The 26,710-nt window shown below is 35.0% G+C and overlaps 1 protein-coding gene and 3 pseudogenes across 1 annotated transcript; all 4 read right to left on the bottom strand.

Moving 5' to 3' along the window:
• Positions 1-10,965: 10,965 nt before the first annotated feature.
• LOC150038586 (secreted RxLR effector protein 161 pseudogene) lies at positions 10,966-11,460 on the bottom strand (annotated as a pseudogene).
• A 773-nt stretch (positions 11,461-12,233) lies between these two features.
• On the bottom strand, positions 12,234-13,007 carry LOC150038585 (uncharacterized). The gene is made up of 2 exons (XM_090313734.1): positions 12,893-13,007; positions 12,234-12,802 (listed from the first exon to the last, which is right to left on the bottom strand). Exons 1-2 carry the CDS (start codon positions 13,005-13,007, stop codon positions 12,234-12,236), a joined length of 684 nt encoding a protein of 227 aa, XP_090169860.1.
• Positions 13,008-16,194: 3,187 nt separating this feature from the next.
• Positions 16,195-17,102, bottom strand: LOC150038584 (uncharacterized; annotated as a pseudogene).
• Positions 17,103-17,745: 643 nt separating this feature from the next.
• Positions 17,746-18,656, bottom strand: LOC150038583 (uncharacterized; annotated as a pseudogene).
• Positions 18,657-26,710: the final 8,054 nt, after the last annotated feature.

Genomic DNA, 26,710 nt, shown 5'->3' with positions numbered 1-26,710 from the left:
TGAGGCGATGAATAAAAGTAAAGAATTATGCGTCACTCTTACTCCTAACTAAACAGATTGAGCAATGGAAGTTTAACTATGAGAATTCATAGAGATGCAGCAGTCGTTAACGCATAATAATGTTGATTATGTTAGGTCGCCCGAGTAATCCCAGCTCGCCACACTAACACATCGCGCACCTCTCGGTGGCTAGCCACATGCTTATATCTCTATAATGCATGGTTGCGTCAAGCATAAGATCGTACCTATCTCTAAGAATAATGCATACTTTGCTTTAGTGTGTTCCACTACTCGCCCTCTCAGGCTGCTAGTTGCGGCTAATCAGCTCATAGACAAGCATTGCAAAGCCCATAGACAAGCATTGCTATAGCCTCACACAAGCGAAGAGGATTAACTCACTATACTCGCACAATGCACACCTCTCGGTGGATTGCTACTGAAGGATCTCAAAACGAGAGTTCCATGAGCGTGTTCAGATCGCTCTGATTTCACAGTGACCGAAACACAATATACATTCAACACTAACAGTTATGGATATAAACCTAATTATTGGCATGCTCAAAACACAATAATTAACAAGGAAAGGGTTCGTACCAGATGAAGAATCTCTTCAAACATCTGAACCCTAAGCAGCGGACACCCTCCAACAAATCTACCAACACCCGGCTATATGTCGACTGCAACAACACGATCAGTACAAACACGAATACTGCAGCAGGGACGACACCACCACTAGTGAAACCCAGGTATCCTCGGAGTGAAAACCCAAAGAGTGGGCTTTGGTGAGTTTGGTAGAGGACGGAGGACAACGCGTCGTGTAAACGATAAGCAAGTGGGAGATGAGGTAGTGCTATCGTATATCGGAAGTGCTTATCGTATAGAATAGCTACACGATTGTGTAGGAAAGGCTGGACGATCGTTTAGGAAAAACGTATACGATCGTTTAGAGAAGTCGTGAGTTAGATGATCGTTTAGGCGGAAGAGCTTTTATCATATAGGCTCTCGCGATCGTATTCACGAATTCTTTTTGGGTGGACGAAAATTATGAATGCACGATTTGAAAAATGAAAATGATTTTCATTTTTAACTCGCTGGTTACTATAACCAACACAGTCCATTACCCACATCCGAACGTGGAAGAATTGGTTAATTATCATATAATTAACCAATTAACTAATTAATAAATATAATCATATTATATTTATATTCTATAGTTTGATATCACATATCTACTACAGTATTTTCTCCTCTACTTGATATAAATCATATTTATATCTAATTTACTCCATAATTAATGTATCTCATGCATTTAACAAATAATATCATATATAATTAACCAGTCCAATTATATCATATATAATTGAACTTTCTCTTGTCAATTTGAACATTTCAAATTAATGGTTCTCGACTTTATCCAAGCTACCCAGGTGACCTAATGGACTGTGGCTCGAAGCTCCAATGGTACGTGAATAGCTGACTAAACTCTTTAGCCACGAGATCCACCATCCATTAACCGTCAGTGATTCCATTAAAGACCAACAACTGAACTCTTCTTACAACAAATATATTTTTGTGTCCATTGGATAAAACTAATCATGAGTACGATGACCTTTCACGGATGCTCGTAAGTACAGCTGGGCCAATTTACCATTTTGCCCCTATAGTTACATCTCATTCCTTAAGTACCATTGATTCCTCTAATGAACAATACAACATAGTCCAACTATGTGTGAACACCTCTCGGGCCAAGAGAAGGTGTGCGGTGCCACATCGTTCAAGCCCCGGAATCAGCTCTTAAGGGAGTCATCTATCTACGTACCCCTGCCTCGGGGAAGGAGTGAATTCCATCTTGTGTAGCTGAGTTCCCAACTCCCAAATCAAACAAATCCCCAAAATGGTAGGTTTGAATCAGCGACCTGCCCACTCGCACCCATACAAATCAAAGGACTGCTCTCAATGGCAGGAGTTCCCAACTCACTCAGGATTGAGGTCATGTTACCTATGGTCATCCTAGTGAAGTGAAATCTCTGTCATGAACGGTGTTATATAATGAGACGTTAACACTTCGTGGTCAGGTATTATACAAACTCTTTGTATAGGACGCCCCCGCTCGCATGTCCCCAACATGGATGATATGGATCAAACCATCTGTGACAAGTCACAACATTTGTGACCATTTCACAAAGCGAACCGCGTCCATAGCGTTACCAGGATAAGGTTTCTCTCCTATATCCATATACTACAGACCATTTTGGTTATCACTCAAGACATGATCCATTTGTATGTCACCATATACATGCTTGAGTCACATATAGTTAACCAGGGATTTTATGTTTATTGGTTTGTGGTAAAGCAAATAAAACAAATAATCGAGCAAAATACAAGATGTGAAGTAAATATCATATATTAACAACACAAGAGTTCGTACATACTGTTTACAAACTACAAGACACGAGACTTTAGGGCATCAACCCCAACAGCTACATGCATCCTATCTCTAGGCTACACGATTGAGTATGCGACTGCCTTTAATAACTAAACGATGAAGGTGAACGATGAAAAAGATGAAGAAGATGAAGAAGATGAAGAGGATAGCATTGAAGAAATTAAGATATGCATTGATTACAAAATGTATTAATGTCTTAAGCCAAAATGTAATACAATTCAGAGACAAGAAGAGAAATGGAAGGCTAGATGAAAACAATCTCTTGCTTTTCATCCGAAATGTGTCAAGGTTGCTGGTGGCGCCATGGATGGATGATGAAGAAGTCTCTCTCGAGCTCTATCTCGACGAAAACTTCGGTTGTCACTCAGAATGGATTGTAGAGGTGAAGAATCCTCAAAGAAAATCTCGCTCATGCTCTCATCTGTGATCGCAAGCATCTACCTTAAGGCAGAAGCTCAGATGCCTTGAATTTGGGCTATAAGGCTCTATTTATAGAGCTCAATCGCCGCAGCATTGGTGGTGCCACTCTGTATCACTGCCATTTCTGACGCGGTAGGTGAAATGTCAACATCATCTTATCCTTTTTTATACTCCCAAGGTATGCGTTCATGTTTGTTTCTCCCGAAGTACCAACGCATTTCACCTACCTTGCGATCAACATTCTATCACGATATGCGACAAACTGGTCTTCATGAAGGTCAACACATGCGATCAACTTTGCGATGATCTGGCTTCAACGCATGCGATTGATTCCTGCGATAGCTACAGAAATAGACATTTTGACATTGTATAACGCATGATATAGGGTTAGCAAGGATTTTTAGTGTTGATCGACGCAAGCTCATTTTTCTCATAAATTCTTAGTATTATCAACGCATATTCTGCTTGTCAGCCCTCATAATTTTAAGTAAAAGATTAGAATAGCTTGCATTTCTACCAGCTATTAATATCCAAGATGGGTGTTGTTAATTTTCTCACTCCATCTTAAAGGGGGAGTATTAGAGTTAATTTTACCTTTTGTACATTAACTAGAGTTACTTTCTAACTCTCTTGTATTTGTATGCATATATGCCTTTTCTGTACATAAATAATACAAGGCAGATATTTTATTAAACTCAAAGTCTAATAGAGTATTTTTCGTCTTCGATTTAATTTCACGTTTTTCATTGAAGTTTTTCTCTTTTGGTCTCTGCTTCTTTTCCCCGGTTGATTTTCGCGTAATTATCTCTTTATTGTTCTAATTTCAAACCAAGCTAATGGCAAACAATTTGCTTGTTTTTCCCCCCTTTTATTTTTGTTCTGATGTTTCCCTTTTCGTCAGGTTAAAATCCGATGATTCCATTTCCTTATTGTCTATTTTTCATAGGAGTTTTGTAGATTATGTTGCAATGCGATGAATTTATTGTGGTAGTTTGGCAGGAATGCTGATGAGAGAGAAAATATTCATTTGAATTTTAGTTTCCTCTCAAGGCTTTATCTCCAAGTTCATAATATAGTATCAAAATTTTGAATGTGAAAAGGTTAAATTGATTTCTTTAATGTATGAGGACTTATTTTCTTCTGAATTACTTAAAATATTAAGACGCATTTCATAATTTTTTCTTTTTCTAGAAAGATTTTTTTTTTTTTTTCTTAGTTTTTCTGGAAATCTAGAAAGGGGTAGAGAGAATAAAAGAGGAGAGGTTGTGAGAGAGAGGAAGAGGAAGGACGAAGGGAGGGAGAGATACAAGAAAGAAGAGAGAAATATTAAAAATTGTTTTTTTTTTTTTTTTTCAAATCTTGTCACGTCAGGTTTTAGTTATTTCTTTTCAAATTCAATGATTTTTTTATTAAAAAAATTAAAGGGGCCTTTTAAACCATTCTAGAAAATTCAAGAACTAAAATGATCCATTTAAGATAGGAGGGACTAAAAGCACCTATTCCTCAAATTTTAAGGACCAAAAAGATATTTTCTCCTAATAATTATCAAACAAAAACACAAGTGATTTTAATGTGAAAAACTCCTCATTATGAAAAACTATAGACCGAAGTCAAATCTCCACTATAATTAATAATAGGTATAATAAGTTTTCCCTAGTCACAACTACAGAAATACACAAAATATATCTCAAGATTGATAATCTCGGCAACAAATAACCATAATAAAGAAGAATAAATTAGAAATGCCTCACTTGAAGTGGCAACCAACTACCCACTGTAGTCTGACTGTAGGTAGTTCCAAAAGAAATCTCCATTTTCCAGCTTGAAGATTCTCGTGTCAAGAACACATGTCAAAATTTTCAGCTTGATTGGACCATGAATCGATCACAAAAGACTGAAAAATGGTGTTGTACGAATGACTTTTCTTTTCCAAATTTCCTCTCTAACTCTCACTTCTGTCAACTTCTCAGTCTGCGTATAGTTTTCTTCAACCGACTATTGCGTTTCGTTTTATACTTAAAACCTAGCCCATAACATTGGGCCTTAATATGAGCTTTCACAATATGTGAAATAAACTCATCAAATCTCTCCCTTTTTCACAATGTGGATGAAATTGTCTTTCTCGCAGTAGAACGAAAAAACTCAAGCTTCTCTCTTGGTAGACTCTTAGTCAACATATCAGATCCATTATAATCAGTATTATCTTCTCAAGCTCAAACAATTTATCATTTAAAATATCTATCATCCAATGATACCCCATGTCTATATGCTTTATTATGGAATAAAATGTAGCATTCTTACCGAGATGAATAACACTCTGATTATCGCATTATATCACATATCTTTGTTGCTTGAAGCCAAGTATTTCATCCACAACATCTCTCTGCTTTAATTGTAGAAAGTTCAACACACTTCTGCAATCTTGACTGCCAAGACACTACTCCACTTGCAAATGTCATCAAATAATTAGAAATAAACTTTCGATTATCTAGGTCTTCTACCATATCTGAATCTGTGTAACAGGGAAGTACTGACTTTTCATTCCAAATGTGAACTTCAAACTGGAAGTACCTCGCAAATATCTCATGATGCACTTGATTACCTCCAAATGTTGTTTTTTCGGATAGATATAAAACGACTAACAACACCGACAACATGAGCAATATCGAATTTAGTACGTACCATGACATACATCAAACTCCCAACTACTGGAGCATATGGGATTTTATTCATATCTTCCTTCTCTTTATCTATAGAAGGACTTAGGAGAACTGAATGATTTTGCTTTATTCATGTTGAATCGCTCAAGCACCTTCTCCAATTATTGCTCTTGTAACATATACAACTTCTTGGATGTTTTGTTTCGTACTATTCAAATTTCAAGATTTTTTTTGTTGGCTCCAAATCTTTCATAGCAAAGGTTTTGCTAAACTGTTTCTTCAACATATTAATTCCCAAAACATTCCTACCAACAATCAAAATCTTATCAACACAAAGTTAACAAAATCATCATAAAAAACCCTTTTTAAAAAAAAATGCAATGATCAGAAGTAGTTTTTTTTAGCCTTATTCTTCCATAGTTGATTCAAACTTCTTATACTACCGCTTCAGCATCTGTTTCAACACATAAAGCTTAGGAGCATGTTATGATAATTTTATAGCTTAGGAGCACAAAGTTTGAATATATAGTGGAGTGAAATATTTTAATTAGCTATTTTTTTAGGAGTTTGATAATTAAACTTGATAAAATGGAAATTTAACCACTTATCCAAGTTCGAGGTTGGTTTAATAAAATTAAAAATTTGTTAATACAATTTGATATGCAACTAGATATAGAAGAGGACTTTTTTTCACACGAGATCTTTAGAACGAAAATTTATTATAGGTATGGTAGATTTAACGTAAGTAAAATCTTTCGATTGATGATTTACTTATGGGTATACAAAGAACCTGGTAACCCGAAAAACCAGATCAACCCAACCCAAATTATAAGAGTTCGGTTGGGTTAGAATAGCACTTGAGTTGGGTTGGGCTGTAATTTGCATGAACCGACCAGTTCGGTTTGGTTCTCGAGTTTAATGAAAAAAATGTCGGTTCAACCCGAACCGAACTGGTCTCATATATATATACACATATATATTATACATACATACATATGTATGTATGTATGTATCTTTAGGGTTCTAAATCAATGCAACCATTCTTTTGTTCCTCTTTTCTCTTCATCACACAATGCAGACCAGTCACCATTGAAGTCGCTTCTTCCCTTCTCACATTCAATGTCGCCAACAAGCTAAACTTGTAACATTTATCCTCACTGTTTCTTTATTTTCCTTTTCTCTTGTTGGACGCTCGTTTGCCAGCCGAATTAGTTAGCCCCATAGTCGAACGAGACAGTCACTCATTTGTCGTTCTCTATCGACACTCTTAGAAGGCAAATAGTTGTCATTCACCACTAGATTTGTCACCGTTGGAGCCAAATAGTAGTCGTCTACCACCAGATCTGCCACCATCATAGTCAAATAGTCACTGTCCACACCATATCTGCCACTTTCAGAACCAAACAGTCATGGTCAAGTAACTATTTTCATTTTATTTTAAACCTTTCTTTTTATATTTTAGTTTTCGCATTTTGCGAAGTCGAACACCAAAAAATTGCTCATTGAAGTTCATCATGTGTTTAATTTTTTTAAAATTAAACTTATTGTTGTTTTTTTTAGTGTTCACTGTTAGGGTTGTGTTGATTGTTTGATTTTGATGGTGATATTTATGTTAGTTTTGAAACATATGGTGTTCACTGTTCATTATTCATCGTTTATGTATATATATGGGCTATTTTAGTTTCTAATTTAATATGTAGGTGTAGGTTGATTGTTATTTATTTTAGTTCAATTTGTGAAAATTGAAGAATAAACTTCCCTATTATAACAGCTTAGGAAAGAACGTGTGTGCAAATGGCTGAATCAAATCGCCTTCATGCCGAGGCTGTTTATTGGACTAATATCCAAATATCACTAAATGTATTCTTATTTCCTTCGATTATCAAACTCTCTGCCATTATTCTAAATAAATTCATTTTTTTATAATTAATTTTCTTCAAGCCACAATCAGAATTCAAATTCAAATTTAAAGAAGAGGATATAAAAAATAAAAATGACCAACCCAGTGACTTAACCTGAAAATATTTAGGTTGAATTGGGTTGGATTGACTCATTGTACATAATTGATGGGGTTGAGTTTTGAACAACCCGAAATTTTGGGTTGGTCCAAAAAAAAAAAAAAACCTTCTAACCCAATCCAATTCAATCCATGTACACCTCTAGATTTACTTTGTATCGTTTGAGCTACGTTGACTTTGACTATTATTAAACATTTACAACCTTTAAAATGTATTTGTGTATATAAAACATTACTAATTGTGGTCAACAAAAAGTATTTATGAAAAATACAAAAACTAAAACATAGGTATCAAACATCCAATTATTTTTTATTATTGTTGTTAAAGCTAATATATATATGTATGTATATCTCCATATATATATATATATATATATATATATATATATATATATATTAAAAACTAAAAACCACACATATTGGTATGAGTTAGGTCTCAATTCCAAAGTAAAGATCACTACATTACAAAGTGGTCTAGTTCATAAGTCTTTTCAAATATTTAAAATCAATTATAAAATGATGCTTTAGGTAAACAACAAACAGAAGAATAAAGAATAGAAAAGAAGAGTATAATATATATATTATTAATAAGTAGAGGTATAATTAAACGAGCATTTGTATGCATGAGATTCAAATTAAAGCAAATTAAAAATTAATGGTAAGGGAGAAGTTAATTTTCTTTACATAGTTTGTGGGCACCTAATTGGTGGGTGAACAAATCCCACCAACTGTATGTTATAATTTATTAAAAGCTAGGTTGAATTAGGGACTTTTGAGTTTGATAATTGTCACATCTTTGCTAACTCATGTTCTAATTTGAATCAATAATCTCTATAGTCACTATCTAAAACAACCTCCATTTTTATTTTCTTGGCATTCACATTACTTCTAGAAATGTCACCTCCTAACCCACTTTGCACATTTGGAGAAGGTGGACCATATATGTTCAAGCCTCCAACAAGGATAAAATTGTCATATTATAATTTTGTACAAGGAAAATACTTAGATGCATCCCCAACATCATCTATTTTTGTACATCTCACTGAGTTGTCCAATTATAATTTGTCATGTGACAAATTTCTTTTTTTGGGGTGAGAGTGGAAGCATAGAGATTGATGCATAATCTCGGAATGCATCTGAGTATTACCCATAAAACAATATCTAACAATCCCAATTATCTCTTATTTAAGGAATGTGTTGTATCCAATCCATTTAAATGTATATATCTAAATTATTGTATCGATTAGAATTTTAAACTAATAATTATATCAATTTAAATCATAATCTTTTCTGAATGAATCACTTTAGACCATTTATTATATTTTTGTTTTGAAATTGTTATAATATTTCTTTAAATAGAATGATTAACTTAAATTAGAGATTAAAAAAATGCATGAATCAAAATAGATAGGAACAATTATTCATTAAATTTAGGCCGATTTTCATTTGTTTGTCTTCCTCTATTTATCTTTATTAAGAAAGATTTGCATGGTATTTTTTCTTAAGTGGACTTTTTGGAGAGGGATAAGTTTATTTTGGTGATTTCGAGTTTATTTTCAAATAGAATTTCTAGGGTGTAACTTTTATGTTTGAATTATAACTGTTTTGCTACAATTTAATATTCATTTACCGGACACTAAACTAACTTTCTATGTTTTAGTTTGAAATTTAACACATTAATTCACTTCATATGATAACTGGTTTTCTTAACAACACAATTGATAACTGGTTTTCTTAACAACACAATTGACAAATTAATTTAATTATAACAATCACAAACTAAGGCCATGTTTAGGATAATTTTGTGAGCGTTAGAAGTGATTACATGAAAATGTTAACTGCTTCTAAGTTTGGAGATTCGGCTAGAATTAACAGTTTCTCCTAACAAAATTTTCAATTTTATTCTTTATGAGTTAAAATGGAGTGTTTTCAAATATAGAAAAATGAACTAAAATATAGTAAAATTTTAGAATTATCAATGATATCAGTGCCTATCAGTGACATTGATAAACACGGATAGAAGTCTATTAGTGTCTATCAACAGCTATCATTGATAGTTCTAAAATTTTACTATATTTTGTAAATATTTTTAACAATTTTACCATTTGAAATAATTTCCTAATTAAAATTGGTTTTTGTATACTTAATAGTTTCGCTCACAAAAACAAATTTCTATATACAAAATTTTCAAATCAAATATGTTCAACTCCACTAATTTTCTTTAAAATACTATCATACTTAATAAAAAATTAAAAAAATTAAAAAAAAAAAAAAAACTTGCACATATTTCTCCTCTATTTAACAAATAGTCTTTATACTGGTTAAAAAAAGAAAGAACTCTCCCGACGTTAGAAACAATAGTTGGGAGTTAGACTAGGGACTCTCCTGACGCTAGAAACAATCGTTGGAAGTTAGAATAGGAACTCTCTTGATGCTAGAAACAATCGTCGGGAGTTAGACTAGGGACTCTTCTGACACTAGAAACAATCATTGGGAGTTAGATTAACACCCGACATTGTAAAACAGGCATAGGGAGTTAGTACACACTCTCCACGTCGTAATAGAAATCGTCGAGAGTTTATATTAACTCCCAATGGGTTCGATAGTTCCGTCTCTCTACCTCTCCATCTCTTGATCTCTTCGTCCCTCCGTTTCTCCATCTCTCTGAGGGACCGTCTTCGCCTTTCCTAAGATCTGAAATCGACAGACCATATTAAGGTTAAATCCAATCCGTCCCTCCGCTTCTTCTTCTCCTCTCTTCGTTCCTCTCTCCAGCTGATCGCCTTCGCCTCTCCTAGTTTAAGGTATTGGTGTATTTACCTATAATGTTTTATGGAACTACTTTTCAATGCTTAATCACGACGCTTACTATAGAGAAATCACTTACATATAATGGTTGTCCCAACTTTCTTATTGTAAACATATATTAGCCATTGAAAGTGTATCCAGAATAGATTGTTGAAAGTGTTGACGAGCCCACTCTAAATTCATTCTAAATCACAAACTTTTAAGAGAAGAAACTTGTTCTCTTACAAAGTTCAAGAACGCACAAGAGAAGAATATTGTTCTCTTGAAACTCAATTTTTTTCAAACTTCAATTTGCTTCTATTGATTTTGATTCTTTTCTCTTGCATATAAATGAGGGAAATGAACTCTTTATATAGTACTCAAGAGACACTTCCTAAAAGACACAAAATAAATGAAGTACATATATACATACCATTCATGTACTCACAATTACATGTATCTAGAAATGTATGTATCTTGAAATTAGAAATGTATCTAGGAATGTATTATCCATAATGTATCTAGCTTATTAATTTCTAACATGCCCCCTTAAGCTAGACTTCCCTGACTCCGAACTTCTCTTTCATTTTCAAGAATAAGTCTGTCTTTAATGCTTTTGTGAATATGTCTGCAACTTAATCTTGTGTCTTGCAATACTTGATATATACTTCTCCATCTTTGATCAATTTTCTGATGAAATGATACTTGATCTGTATGTGTTTGCTTCTTCCATGAAAAACTAGATTCTTCAAAAGTGAAATAGATGATTTATTGTCACAGAACATGACGGTCCCTTTCTCTTGAGGACACTTCAATTCATGTAGTGCCTTTCTAAGCCAAAGTGCTTGACAACTAGCTGCAGACAAAGAAATGTATTCAGCTTTTGTTGTTGACAATACTACAATGTCCTGCTTCTTTGATGCCCACGAAACTACTCCAGAACCAATATTAAATACATACCCAAAAGTACTTTTGAAATCATCAATATTTCCTCCCCAATCACTATCACTGTAGCCAACAAGAATGTTATTCACATTCCTTTTATAGTGGATTCCATGATCAACAGTTCCAAGAATATATCCAAGAACACTCTTTCCAGCTTCCCAATGACTTCTCTTTGGTGATGCCATAAATCTACTCAACAAACTTACTGAGAACATAAGATCAGGTCTAGTTGTAGTTAAATACTTAAACTTCCAACAAGACTTCTATAGATGGTGGCATCAAAAGCTTTACTATCATCATGCTTGCTTAACTTTAAACCCAGTTCCATAGGAGTACTAGCAGGATAAGCATTCTCCATTTTGAACTTTATCAATAAATCTTTTACATACTTCTTTTGGGAAATTGCAATCTCATTATCACCTTGTTTAACTTCAATACCAAGAAAGTGATGAAGTAAACCCATATCAGTCATCTCAAATTCTTTCTTCATGCTTTCTTTGAACTCGTCAATCATCATGTTTGAATTTCCCGTAAAGATTAAATCATCAACATATAGACAAATCATCAAGAAATTACCATTTTTGTCTTCTTTGGTGTAGAGAGCATGTTCATATGGACATCTTCTGAAACCATTCTTTAAGAAAAAATCATCGATACGTTTATACCAAGCTCTTGGTGCTTACTTTAGTCCATACAATGCTTTCTTCAATTGACACACCTTATTTTCTTCTCCAATTTTGGCATAACCAAGGGGTTGCTCAACATAAATTTCGTCCTCTAAATACCCATTTAAAAATGCTGACTTGACATCCATTTGATGAACTTTCCAGTTATTTTATCCTGCAAGGTCTAACATCAAACGAACAGTCTCCAAGCGAGTTACTGGTGCAAAAATTTCTTCATAATCCACACCAAACTTTTGTTTGTAACCTTTTACTACGAATATGGCCTTGTAGTTCTACACTTCTCCATTCTGCTTTGATTTTGTTCTATAGATCCATTTTACTCCAAGAGCTTTTCTATTCTCTGGTAATTTGACTAACTCCCATATCTCGTTTCTTCTGATTGCATCAATCTCTTGATCCATTGCATCTTTCCATTTCTCATCTTGAATTGTTTCTTCAAAGTATATAGAATCAACATCTGCAAATAAAGCAAAATCAGCATGTTCAACATCTTGTATTCTTCTTGAAGTATTATAGATCTCTTGAATATTTCTTGTCTTTCTTGGACTAGTTTCTTCATCACTTATGGAGTGTGATGAAGAAGGTGAAGTCAGTGGTTGAGTCTTTTCAAGCTCCAAGTCTCGAGCATCTTCTTTGCCATTCATGTCAACAAGTAATAGATTCTGGTCTTTATTTGGTGCATCCCATTGCCAGAATTTTGCTTCATCGAACTTGACATCTCGGCTAATAATAACTTTTTTACTTACGGGATTGTATAATTTGTAAGCCTTGGAGTTCTCACTGTGCCCAACAAAAATGCATTTTTTTTTTAATTTATCATCTAGTTTACCTCTTTTCTCATCTGAAATATGAGGGTAAGCAATACACCCAAACACTCTTAGGTGATTAACAGTTGGTTTCATTCCACTTCATGCTTCTTGAGGAGTAATACCTTGCACACTTTTAGTTGAAGCTCGATTTAGGAGATAAATAGCACAAGTTACTGCATCTCCCCAAAATTGATCTGCAAGCTTCTTGGCCTTCAACATACTTCTTGTAAGTTCCATTATTATTCTGTTTTTCCTTTCTGCAATCCGTTTTGTTGAGGAGTTCTTTGAACAATCTTATGATGCTTGATTCCGTTTTCTTCAAGAAATTTACAAAGACTATATATTCTCCTCCGCGATCCGAACGCAATGCTTTCAATTTCAAGTTACTTTCATTTTCCACCATTGCTTTGAATGTCTTGAAACATTCGAAAGTAGAGCTCTTTTCTTTTAGCAGATAAATCCACGTTTTCCGACTGTAGTCATCAATAAATGTGAGAAAATAATGGTTACCTCCATGTGTAGTGGTTCTCATGGTCCACATAAGTCTGTATGGAGAAGCTCGAGAGGTTTTGATGCTCTCCAAGAACCTCCAGTCGGAAATGAATTTCGATGATGCTTTCCGAAAACACATGCTTCACAAAGTTGAACTTCCTTTTTAATATTTGGCATTCCTCTCACCATATATTGTTGACACATGTGAGACAATGTGTCAAAACTCAGGTGCCCGAATCGACAATGCCACAACCATGAAGAGTCATATACTAAAGTCTCAAAACAAACAAGCTTCGCATAGCATATTTTAATTGGAAACATTTTGTTGTGAATCATGCGTACCTTCATTATGAGACCTCAATTCTTGGTTCTAATCTCACATATGTTATCTTAAAGATAACATCATGTCCTCTTAGGAGAAGTTGTCCAACACTTAAAAGATTGTGTTTGAGACTTGAAACATAATACACATCCGTAATTCTTTTTGCTCCCTTTTTTGTCTTGACAAGAATATCTCCTTTTCCTTTGACCTCAAGCTTCTTGTTGTCACCAATCTTTACTACATTTTGATGAGATTCATCTAAAGATATAAAAATATCCTTTCTTCCTGTCATGTGGTTACTGCAACCACTATCAATATACCATATTTCCTCAATGCTTGTTTCTTGGACGTTGAATGTGAGGAAGAGAAGACCTTGATCATTATCCTGTTGCTCATGCATTAGAGTGGTTTCTGCTTGATTAGAATTAGCCTTCTTAGACCAACAGTCTACTTGAAAATGTTCATAACATCTACAATTGAAACATTGTATGTGAGAAAAATCTCCACAACCACCGCTTCTGCCTCTTCCTCTATTTGAACTTCTTCCCTTTCCTCTATTTGAAAAAGATTGATTGTCTCTACTCTCTGACTCTGAATTTGTTATGACGTTGGATCGTCCATTGCCTCTACCGCCATGTCCACCTCTTCTTCCACCAGATCGCCCTCTAGAAGAGGATTGCATATGAAAAGCTTCTTCTGAAGGTGTAGAATCAAACAACTTCAATCTGAGCTCATGAGATTGAAGAAATCCCATTAAGCTATTGATGGAGAGAGTTGACAAATCTTTAGATTCTTCAATTGCTGCAAAAATATGCTCATATCTTCTAGTCATGCTTCTAAGGATCTTTTCAACCACCCTTTGATCTTCGATTGTTTCTCCATTTGATCTCAATTGATTAACAATTAAGAGAACACGATTGAAAAAATCTTCAATAGTTTCAGCATCTTTCATTCGAATAGTATTAAATTCAGCTCAAAATGTTTGCAATTAGACCAATTTTACCTTTTCTTCTCCTTCATACAAATTCTGTAATGCATCCCATGTTGCTTTAGCAGTAGAGACTCCTGATATTCTTTCAAAAATATTTTCATCCATAGCTTGGTAGATGAAAAATAATGCATTCTTATCTTTTTTTTTCTAGTATCTCTCAACTCATTGAGTTGTTGTGGTGAAAGACCATCCTTACTTTCTGGCTCTAAATATCCTCTGTCAACAATATCCCAAAGATCTTGAGATCCATAAAGAACCTTCATTTGTTGGCTCACCGTTTATAGTTTTTTCCCTCAAAGTGAGGAATTTGAGGCTGCAACATGTTAGATGACATCTTTCAATCCTTTTGCTCTAATACCACTTTGTTGAAAGCGTTGATGAGCCCACTCTAAATTCACTCTAAATCTCACAAACTTTTAAGAGAAGAAACTTGTTCTCTTAAAAAACTCAAGAACACACAAGAGAAGAATATTGTTCTCTTGAAATTCAGTTTCTTTTCAAACTTCAATTTGCTTCTATTGATTTTGATTCTTTTCTCTTGCATACAAATGAGGAAAATGAACTCTTTATATAGTACTCAAGAGACACTTCCTAAAAGACATAAAATAAATGAAGTACATGTATACATACCATTCATGTACTTGAACAATTACATGTATCTAGAAATGCATGTATCTTGAAATTAGAAATGTATCTAGGAATGTGTTATCCATAATGTATCTAGCTTATTAATTTCTAACATAGATTATTGATTTTGTCTTTATTTCTATGTTTAGGGATTATGTTTATACTTCATAAGATTTTGTTATTAATGGGTGAGTGAAGTGAAACTTGCACATTTTGAAGTCACATGCTGTAGTTTGGTCAATTTTATGCATGATGCACAGGTGAATTATTCCTTTTGAAATCATATAGCTTTGTCCAAGTTTGGTTACTAGCATTGTTTTTGTAGGACTTACTTAAGTGGTATGATTGTTCCTACGTGTTGTATTGAATTGATGAATGTTTATGTTCATGAATTGTAAAAGTATGAATTGCATTTATTTATTAAGGTTAAATTGGAGACCTCGGTGGGTGTGAGTTTATTATTTTCTTAAGTTTTTTTTTTTTTTTTTTTTTTTTTTTTTTTTTTTAATTGTTATGTTTATGAAGTTTGAATATTGTATGGGATAGGTTGAGATTAGTTTTCAATGTTGGATTGAGAGTTTTTCATACGTTTAATCTTCACAATAATATGTAAATTTGATGCTTTGGAGGTGCCTTTTGGAGTCACAAGCTGACAACATATCATCGTACTTTCTTCTATATATTTGTCAAGATATATTTTTGTGAACCATTATGACCCATTTGATAACGTTCATGTTTCTTTTTTTTTTTTAGAACAAGAAACAGGAATATGTTTGAAAATTATTCCTATTTCCTGTTTCTTGAAAAAAAAAATAAACAAAAACAAAAACTTGTTTGATAACTATTTCATGTTTCTTATTTCTTGTTTCTTAATAATATAATATATAAAATATATGTCATACATTAAACATAAAAAATAAATTATCAAAAATTTATATCATTTAATATAAATAAGTCTTGATTCACAACTAAAAACAATAACAAAATTGTATCTATCCTTCAAATGTTGTCCAAATTTGATCGGTAATTTCATCTCTCACTCGAGCCATTTGTCTTAGATGATGTCGACTCACGTCTAATTCAATTATATCACTCTGCAAATTGTTTGGTAAACTTTGTATATCTTCAACGATCATTGATTCATTGCTAAAGTTATTGAATAGATCATCTTGACGATCATTCAATCTAATATAATTGTGAATTGTGCAACATGCTATTAGTATATATTTTTGTGTGTTGATCGGGTAAAGAGGCATTTGCTTAAGAATAGGAAATCGAGCCATCAACACGCCAAAACAATGTTCTATGACATTCCGCAGTGAAGAATGTCGATAGTTAAACACTTCTTCTCTACCTCGAGGGCGATGTCTCCTTTCTCTAAAATCTCGTAAGTGATATCTTTGACTGTGAAATGATGGTACAAATCCAGGCATATTTGAATATCCTGTATCGATAAGATAGCATTGATTTGTATAAAATAAAATAAATAAATAAATTATCATGAAGTCAAATGTTGAATTAAAATACTAAAAACATATAATTATATACCTCTTTTAGGAATAGAAAATTTATTCTCATGATGCTTGATACATTCTAGGAGTATGATTCACTGATCCTTCCCAACCAGATATGATATACGTGAATAACATATCAAATGAACAGACACACATTATATTTCACGTTGTGTTAGTTTTTCTTCCATGAAACGATATTTGTTCATTTTGGGGAATACATGCAGCAACATGAGTGCCATCAATAACACCAACATAATCTTGAAACATAAATATAAACATAAATATATTTTCAAAATATTATATTTCTGGAAAAATAAATCAAAACATTAACTCAAAAGTACTACATTAAAGAAAGGGTAATATTTCGGTTTTTATACGATCTCTAGTGGTACATAACCTCCTCAAAACAAGGTTAAAAGCTCGAGAAATAGTTTAACCTGAATGTTGAAATCTTTTTGCTGCTATACGATTGCTTTCATTATGTGATATGATCAATAAAAATATAATGCTTTTTCTTGAACGATAAGATACCTAGATGCTTTTAGATTTATTTTATATTTTAAATCTTCACAAAACCTTATGAATGTAGCTTTTTTCATCCTAAAACAATCTAAACATCTTCTATCATTTACATTTAACAACTTGATCACATAATCATATCATCTCAGTGCAGAGGTTCTATATGGTTGTCTAGAATATTGTATCTTGTGAAAGTCGACGTAAAATAAATTGAAAAGGATGAATATGGCATCATCATCATCAAAATCATAATCCTCAAAGTCGTTGTCTTGAATCAAGTTCATCTCACTTCAATAGTATAATCCCTAAATCAAACATGAGAAAAGAAATTTGAAACATAAATCAAACCCATCTCATAAATCAAACATAAACATAATACATTCCTAAATTTCAAAATGAATCACATTCAAAATATCCATGTTCAAATAACACAAAACCACCAAATCAAACAACAAAACTTAAGTTTAATATGAAGAAGTGACATAAAATTAAAGCATCCACAAGTGACATCTAGATACTATTTATGAAATCTTTCTTCCTTGAATCAGACACGAGTAAAAATAATTTTCTCCAAGCAAGATCTCCATGCAGAAGTTTCAGTAGTTTAATATAAGCCTTTCCATCAATATCCTCCATTATATTTAAAATTTTAAAACATTCCATCAGCTCTTCATCGACATTATCTTTTTTCCTTGATGATTGACCCTCATCAACTTGACTAGTGGTAAAAACTAAAAGATCTTTTCTCAAGGATGTCATTTTTTCTCTTTATATTCTCAGCATACACATCTATAAATGAAGAAAAGAAACTACCAAATTTGTCCCTCTTCCTTCGAACTCGTTATCCAATTTTTTCATTATCATTTTTTTCACCACCGACGATCATATTGCTTCCAACATCATTTTCATCTTCAAAATCTGAAGGAAGTTTTGTTGATGGGCAAGCATTTACACCTATAGCACTAGTATCTCCAAAAGCCCTCATAAGCTTTGCATAATGTGGGCAACCATTTAAAAAAAAAAACTTTTTACTTCTCTTAGCAAAACAATATGGAAAAGAAAAGCACTTGCAGCTTAATTATACTTTTAAAAGTTCATTCCATTGCTCCTCTTCTAGAGTGACAGTGCCCAATAAGGGTTCCCAACCATTTTCTGTCATATCACTTAATATCTTTTTGAAGTCTTTGTAAATTTTGTCTTAATTTGTTAAACTCATTTTTTCAATTGATCATGAGTATAAGCATATCCAGTACTAGCATTTAGTTGGTTTCTCATATATAATTCCAACTTGTCTTTGTAAATGTTGTGGTTGGTCGATTGCCCTTTGCAATTTCTTCATCCATTAAGTCAACAAATAGAGCCTCATTCTTGTTTGGCCATGGTCCTTCACTTCTCAATCCATCAATTTCAACGACCTCATCAACACAAGATCTATACTTAGTATAAAATCGAATTAGTTTAGGGAATCGTTTTTAGATTATATTAAAAAGAACAAAAAAGAAGAAAACAAAACATGTGAATCAAATCAATCGGACAATAAGTACTTGGTGGTAATAATTTCTATCAAAATTAACTAAGCAATCTGATCATCCATTGCACGCACGCACACGCCCACGTAACATCAAAAGTACTAGTAGAAATTTTTTAAAGAGTACTTGTTGGTATGTATAAAAAAATGGGAGTAAAGCCTCCAACTTAGCATCAAAGTGAATAGGTAGAAATGATGTAAAGAATATTTGCAAAGGCTGAAACCCATCTCAAATTTGTTTGACTAAAGTTTGAAATTGTCAATATATAAAGGAAAGTAAATAATATTGTTCTAACGAAAAGATAAAAAGAAAACGTAGCTCTGACTGAGTACCAACCTTTTAGAAATCAGCCATCATTCGACTTTCTATTCACAAGAAAAGGGAATTGAAACTGCAAAAACAAATGAAAGAACTGGGTTATGAGTCCTCGTCGTATTCCTTGGTGACATCTTCGACAATGGGTTCCAACAACGGGATGGAAGAGGGTTTTTGTGGGTAAGAGATGAGAATTGGAGCAACTTCAACCCAAGAATTCAATTTCATTATGATCTTTGCCATTGGTGGAGCTTCTAGGGGAATGAGAGAAATCTCATAACTTATCTAATTTATTTGAATCTTCCCTCTTCCTCCTTGTTCAAGAAAGAAGAGAGAAGGATTGGATACTTCTTTTTGGCGATCAAAACAAATGACACCTTCACTTTCTCTAATGTACAACTAATGAAATTGAACTTTGTATTGAGTTTATAACGAAGATGGAGGGAGTTAATATAGAAAGAGAGGAACTTCAATTAGACAACAACCGAACTCCATTACAAAACAAGAGGAACTCACACAAAATCTCTTGATTTCTTTTTATAATAACTTTTGGAGTGAGTAAAATTAATTAGCAAAATGTAAAAATTAGAAATTCTCTTTCTAATAATCATATGAAACAGAATATGGTCCAAAAAATTAGTATAACAAACAAGAGATTCTAGATATCGAAGAGAGCATTCAGTTTTGGGTCAAGGCTATGTTTAAAGAGTAGCTGAGAGTCATGAAAGAAGATGCAAAAACTAAACAGAAATGCATATAAAATAAACTTAGCAAGGTAGTTCACCTACCAAAATTTGAACCAACAAACAATTTATAAAAAGAAACGGTTAAAATGGTGTTTTAGCCCTAAGGGCGTTTTAGTCTTTTTCTTAGCATCTACTTCTAAGGTTTCTCCCAGTTTGGTTATTTATACTTGTCCTGTGTTGAGTACTGTGTATCAGAAAATTAGAAAGAATAAAAATTCTCTTATCGTGGTTTTTCTCCCTGATCTAGGGTTTCCACGTAAATCTGTGTTTGTTTTTTCTCTTCACTTTTCAATATGGTATTAGAGCATGGTGACGAAACCCTGGCTGTCATCGATGAGAACAAACCAAAGACTCCAACAGCAACCTCCGTTGGAACGGGGGGATCCATGAACGCTGAAGTTGCCGCAGCCATACGAGAAGCCGTTAAGCATTATTTTCACGCCGCGCTGCCTCAACTCCTCAGCTCCGAACTCCAGCTGGTGGACTTCCTCAGCAGACCCGACCAACAGAGCTCACAGACCCAAGCTCCTTCACAACACACGGACTAACGGAGCTCACAGACCCGACCCGACCAGCGATCGATTGAAGCCTCGCCGTCCGCGACCCAGCCGATCTCCCAGCACGATTCCTTCTCCGATTCAGTGTGACCCATCTGATTTCCCACGGGTTCTTCCTCAGATCCCGCCTGTGTAGGGAAAGCCGCCAGCCACAGAAGTTTTTACACTGCCCGACTTCACCTCTGCTCATGACTGCCGATCTTCAGCCGACCTTCAGTCTCTGTTTGCGAGTCAGCCACCGGTCCTAGCACACATACCAGATCATTCCTCTGCTGCATGGATGACCCATTCTTTTCAGTCGATCCAACCGAACCAACTGGTTTAACTAAACCCAGTTCAACCGAACCCGATCCAGCCGAACTAGTATGGTCAGCCAATTCCCAGCCCTTCTTTTGGTCCTTCCTCTAGCCAAAATGAAGCTACTTTTTCAGAGATTTAAGGGCAAAACCAACCTATGGCAAATTTTGGTGGAACCGTTGCCTTTGAACAACAATTGGCTAACTTACAACAGCAAATATCGGCTCTTAGATCCATGACAAGTCCTGCAACTAGTTTTCATCCAGATCCACATTCAGACTTCTCTTTATGCTCAGAAACACCGGTAAATGCTTACTTTACTTTACCTATAGCAAATATTATGTCTGTTCTGTGGGAAACTTTGTATGGATTTCTATTGATGAGAAACTTAACGAACAAAACTATTTCTCTTGGTCCCAATCAGTAAGAATGGTCCTTGAGGGACGTCATAAGTTTAGGTATCTAATTGGAGAAATACCAAGACTAAACCCTGGTGATCCCCAGGAACGTATATGGAAAGGAGAGGACTCTCTTCTTCGCTCAATTCTGATAAACAGCATGGAACCCTAGATTGGGAAGCCACTTTTGTACTTCGCCTCTGCTCGGGATATTTAGGAAGTTGTCCAAAAGCTCTATTCGAAGAGGCAAAATGCCTCACTTCTTTATACCTTGAGGAAACATGTTCATGAGTGCAAACAAGGGACTATTGACATAACGTCTTATTTCAATAAATTATCCCTTCTGTGGCAAGAAATGGATTTGTGCCTTGAAGTCGTATGGAATTGTCCTGTCGACGGAGTTTAGTACTCAAAGATTGAGGAGGTGGACCGGGTGTATGATTTTCTGGCTGGCTTAAACCCTAAATTTGATGGTGTCCGAAGTCGGATTTTGGGACAGAGACCAATACCATCTCTGATGGAAGTATGCTCAGAAGTCATGTTAGAAGACACTAGCATCAACCATTTAGACTCTGCTGTGTTTGGGGCCAAGTCCTCGGAATTAGAAAGCGAAAAACAGAACAAAAAGTCCCCACCAATCTGTGAGCATTGTAAGAAACCGTGGCACACCAAAGATCAATGCTGGAAGTTACACGGTCGCCCACCGAATGGAAAGCGACGGCCTGCGAATGATAAATCTAAAACCGATCGGGCTCTTGTCAGTGAAATAGGGGAAGGTACGTCATCAATCACCAGCCAGGTAGAGTCAAGTATGGTTGGAACCGGCAATGTCGTGTAATCAGGTACTTCTCAGTCTTTTAGCTTCTTGGTTGAAGGGGATGAATCGTGGATTCTTGACTCAGGAGCAACAGACCACCTAACTGGATCATCTAATCAATTCCTCTCTTATTATCCAAGTGCGAGAAATGAAAGAATACGAATTGCAGATGGGTTCTTTGCTTCCATTGCTGGAAAATGTCACTTATCTCCTATTCAAGGGTTAATTTTACAGAATGTCTTGCATGCGCCAAAGATATCTTATAACCTGCTATCTGTTAGTAAAATAACCAGAGATCTGAATTGCAATGTCGTTTTCTCACAGGACAATGTTTTGTTTCAAGACCTGAGCTCGGGAAATACGACTGGCATGGCCCAACACAATAAGGGGCTCTATTTCCTCTCGGAGGATGCTTCCTCTAGGAGTTTATCTAGCACTTGTTTATTGTCTTCCTTTACTATTTCTGAAACTGATTTCTTGTTATGGCATTTTCGTTTTAGACATCCAAATTTTCATTATATGAAGTATTTATTTCCACATTTGTTTCATAATGTTAATATTTCATCTTTATCTTGCGATGTGTTATTCGTGCAAAACAACCTCGGGTGTCTTTTACTTCCCAGCCTTACAAACCTTCCCAACCTTTCCACCTGATACATAGTGACGTGTGGGGCCCATCTAATATCACAACCGTGTCGGGTAAGCGGTGGTTTGTCACCTTCATAGATGATCACACTCGTTTTACATGGGTATTCCTTCTTATGGATAAGTCCGAAGTGACTACAGTCTTTTAGCAATTTTACACCACTATCGAAACCCAGTTCAATGCCAAAATTTCTATCCTTCGGAGTGACAATGGCCGTGAGTTCGTTAACCAATCCCTCCGTGAGTTTTTAAACTCTAAAGGTATCATCCACCAGAACTCTTGTGCCTATATACCACAATAAAATGGGGTGGCCGAACGAAAAAACCGTCACCTTATTGAGGTTGCCCGGGCACTCATGATCCCTGCGTCCCTACCCTTGTACCTATGGGGAGATGTTGTACTCACTGCAGCCCATCTCATAAATCGAATGCCTTCTCGAGTTCTCAAGTTCCAGACTCCCTTAGCCCATTTCAAAGAGTCCTTTTCTTCTACCAGTCTTTTCCCAGATGTTCCTCTTCGGGTGTTTGGGTGTACGGTGTTTGTCCATAATCATGGTACCTACAGTAAGTTCGCTCCTAGGGCTAAAAAATGTATCTTTGTTGGGTATCATTTCTATCAACAGGGCTACAAATGTTATCAGCCGTCTTCTCGAAAGTACTTTATTACCATGAATGCCACCTTTCAAGAAGATAAACCTTTCTTTCCCGTTAGTCCTCTTCAGGGGGAGACTTCGAGTGAAGAGACTAACACGTCATCCACTTATTCCATTCCCATAGACTTGTCTCTTGAACCCATTCTTGACACTAATAATCCTGGCCTACCCATTCCTGACAATCCTATCCTTCCTACAAAACAAGTTCCTTGGATAACCTACCATCGGAAGAATCTACGAAAGGAAATAGTTCCCCATGTTGCTCCGCCGGAAGGTGTTCAAGAGTCAGAACCAGAGCCAGCTCAAGGTAACCATACTCTTGATAATAATAACTCTGTTGCAAGCAATGCAGTGAACCTTGGCAAAATTAGGGAGGATGAGAGTAATGAATTTTCCCCTGATGATGTTCAGGAGACTGAAAATGTGCAGCAGATGAATACAGAGGAAAAGGGTAACAAAACTAGTGAGATTGATGCTACCCTAGACTTACCAATTGCTCTACGAAAGGGAACGAGGTCTTGTACCAAGTACTCTATGAAAAGCTTCTTATCTTACAGTAGCTTGTCAACAAGATTCAAGGCCTTCACCACTAGCTTGAACACCGTGACAATTCCGAAAAATGTGTACAAGGCTCTGGAAATTCCTGAACGGTGAACCGCAATTATGGAAGAGATGCAAGCCCTTAAGACCAACAAAACATGGGATCTAGTTGCTCTTCTTAGAGGTCACAAAATAGTCGAGTGTAAATGGGTGTTCACAGTCAAATACAAGTTTGATGGGACTTTCGACAGATATAAGGCCAGATTGGTTGCAAAAGGATTCACTCAAACATATGGGGTGAATTACTCAGAAACCTTCTCGTCGGTGGCAAAACTCAACACTATTCGGGTTCTTCTCTCTGTTGCTGTGAACCTAGACTAGCCTCTACATCAGTTGGATGTAAAAAATGTGTTTCTAAATGGTGAGTTGGAAGAAGAGGTTTATATGACCCCTCCTCCAGGGTTTAAAGCACAGTTTGGGAGTCAGGTTTGCAAGTTAAAGAAGTCTTTATATGGTCTGAAACAGTTCCCTAGAGCCTGGTTCGATCGCTTCACTACCTTTGTCAAAACCCAAGGGTACATTTAGGGTCACTCTAATCACACCCTGTTCACTAAGAACTCAGCACAAGGAAAAGTAGCAATATTAATCGTATATGTTGACGATATTATTCTGTCAGGGAATGATTCTATAGAAATTGACAAGTTGAAACAGAAGATCACAGAAAAGTTTGAGATTAAAGATCTTGGTACTTTGAGGTATTTCTTAGGCATGGAGGTAGCAAGATCAAAGGAAGGGATCTCAGTGTCTTAGAGAAAATATACATTAGAACTTTTACAAGAGACTGGGATGATTGGATGTAAACCTGTAGATACTCTAGTTGAGGTTAACAATAATCTGGTAAATTCAGTAGACGACGTCCCAGTGAATAAGGAAAAATATCAACGACTTGTAGGGAAGTTGATATATCTCTCACACACCAGACCTGATATTTCATATGCTGTGAGTTTAGTAAAACAGTTTATGCAAGCCCCGTATGAGAGACACATGGAAGTTGTTACTCGGATTCTGAGATATCTAAAGTCAACACCTGGGAAGGGCTTGATGTTCAGGAAAAATGATAAAAGATGCATTGAAGCCTACACTAACTCGGACTGGGCCAATTTTGCTAATGATAGGAAGTTAACCTCGGGGTATTGTACCTTCATATGGGAAAATCTTGTTACATGGAGGAGTAAGAAACATGGTGTCGTGGCTAGAAGTAGTGCCGAAGCTGAATACAGAGCGGTGAGCTTGGGTATCTGTGAGGAAATTTGGTTGAAGAAGATATTAATAGATCTTCATCAAGAGAGTCATGACCTGATGAGACTCTACTGTGACAACAAGGCTGCCATTACTAATAATCTTGTTCAGCATGACAGAACTAAACATATTGAGATTGACCGACATTTTATCAAAGAGAAACTAGACAACGGTAGGTGTTCCTTATGTCCCATCCAGTCAACAGATTGTGGATGTCCTGACTAAGGGGTTACCTAGACAGACGTTTGACACCTGTATCAACAAGTTGGGCGTCATTGATATTTATGCCCCAACTTGAGGGGGAGTGTTGAAAGGTGTTTTAGCCCTAAGTGCATTTTAGTCTTTTTCTTAGCGTCTACTGTCTAGGGTTTCTCCTAATTTGGTTATTTATACCTGTCCTGTGTTGAGTACTGTGTATCAGAAAATTAGAAAGAATAAAAATTCTCTTATCGTTGTTTTTCTCTCTGATCTAGGGTTTCCACGTAAATCTGTGTTTGTTTCTTCTCTTCTCTTTTCAATAGATACAATTATAAAATAAGAAGTATTGCTTCTATTGAACCAACAAATAATTTTATTTATAATAATAATATCTAAAAAAGAACCCACAATTTCATATTTGATATATATCTCAAGAAAAAGACATCACCTTGTTTCTTCCTCCTTGGCTATACATACACATACATTTTTCACAATAAAAATCCTTCTAAATAAATTATTCTCCTCTTCATAATTTAACTCTCTATTTCTTCGATGTAATTTAATAGAGCTTTTTGGGCATGGTTAATCTCTCAAACTTCCATGGAATAATCCACCATAATCCATCTCTTCCTTTCATGTAAGTTTTCTAAGATGAACAACATCAACAATTTTTCTCTTTTTTTTTTTTTCTTTTTTCTTTTTTTGGGTTAATTAGGTTTGTATTTTTTTTAATAGAAATTTATAAGGGTCAACTTTTGATTTTGGAGAGAGGGAAGAAGCCATAATTTTGCAGAGAGTTAGGGTTGGAAATGAAGAAATCAAGAGATGGTCATTTTAACAAACACCTAATAGGCATATTTCCAGACAAACCAATTCAAACCTATTGCAAACCAAAGTACCCCTAACTTAAAAAACAAAAAAATTCGAGATCAGAACACGGGAACAAACAAAAATCAACAATTACCAAAAAAACGAATTGGGTAGAAGAACCCCTACAAGCCCATCATCCTTTGAATAGAAAACGCAAGCTCGAAAGTTTGAAACACAAAATTTCGAAGATGAAAAAAGAGATCAGTGAATGAAGGATCATGACGAAACATCATTTTTTTAACAGATTTTGCAAGCCGGGATTTGTCCGAAGTTGAGTAGAATGAACAGAGAAAATACCTGCATGCGTGCATGCCTTGAGAGGAGGAGAGAGTAGTCCTTCATCAAGAGAGAACGTTGATCTTCTTCAATGGAGAGAACCTTCAACAGCTGAGAGGAAGAAGGAGACCGATAGAGAGAAACCGTTGGGGAGATGGAATATTTGAATTTCATACATGGGGAGATCATATGTCTATGTTTGGGATGTAAATAATATAAATAATATACTTTTATGATTATTCTTTTTATTTTAAAATTTGTTTATCAATAATTCTACGCATCTTTATTTAAATAAAATATAGATTGTAATTTTTTTAAAAAAATTTTTTAAAACT

The sequence above is a fragment of the Benincasa hispida genome, chromosome 1 (genome assembly GCF_027475165.1).
Source record: "Benincasa hispida cultivar pf3 chromosome 1, pf3_genome.v1.1, whole genome shotgun sequence".
NCBI lineage: Eukaryota > Viridiplantae > Streptophyta > Magnoliopsida > Cucurbitales > Cucurbitaceae > Benincasa > Benincasa hispida.
This window is presented reverse-complemented; position numbering and strand designations above follow the sequence as displayed.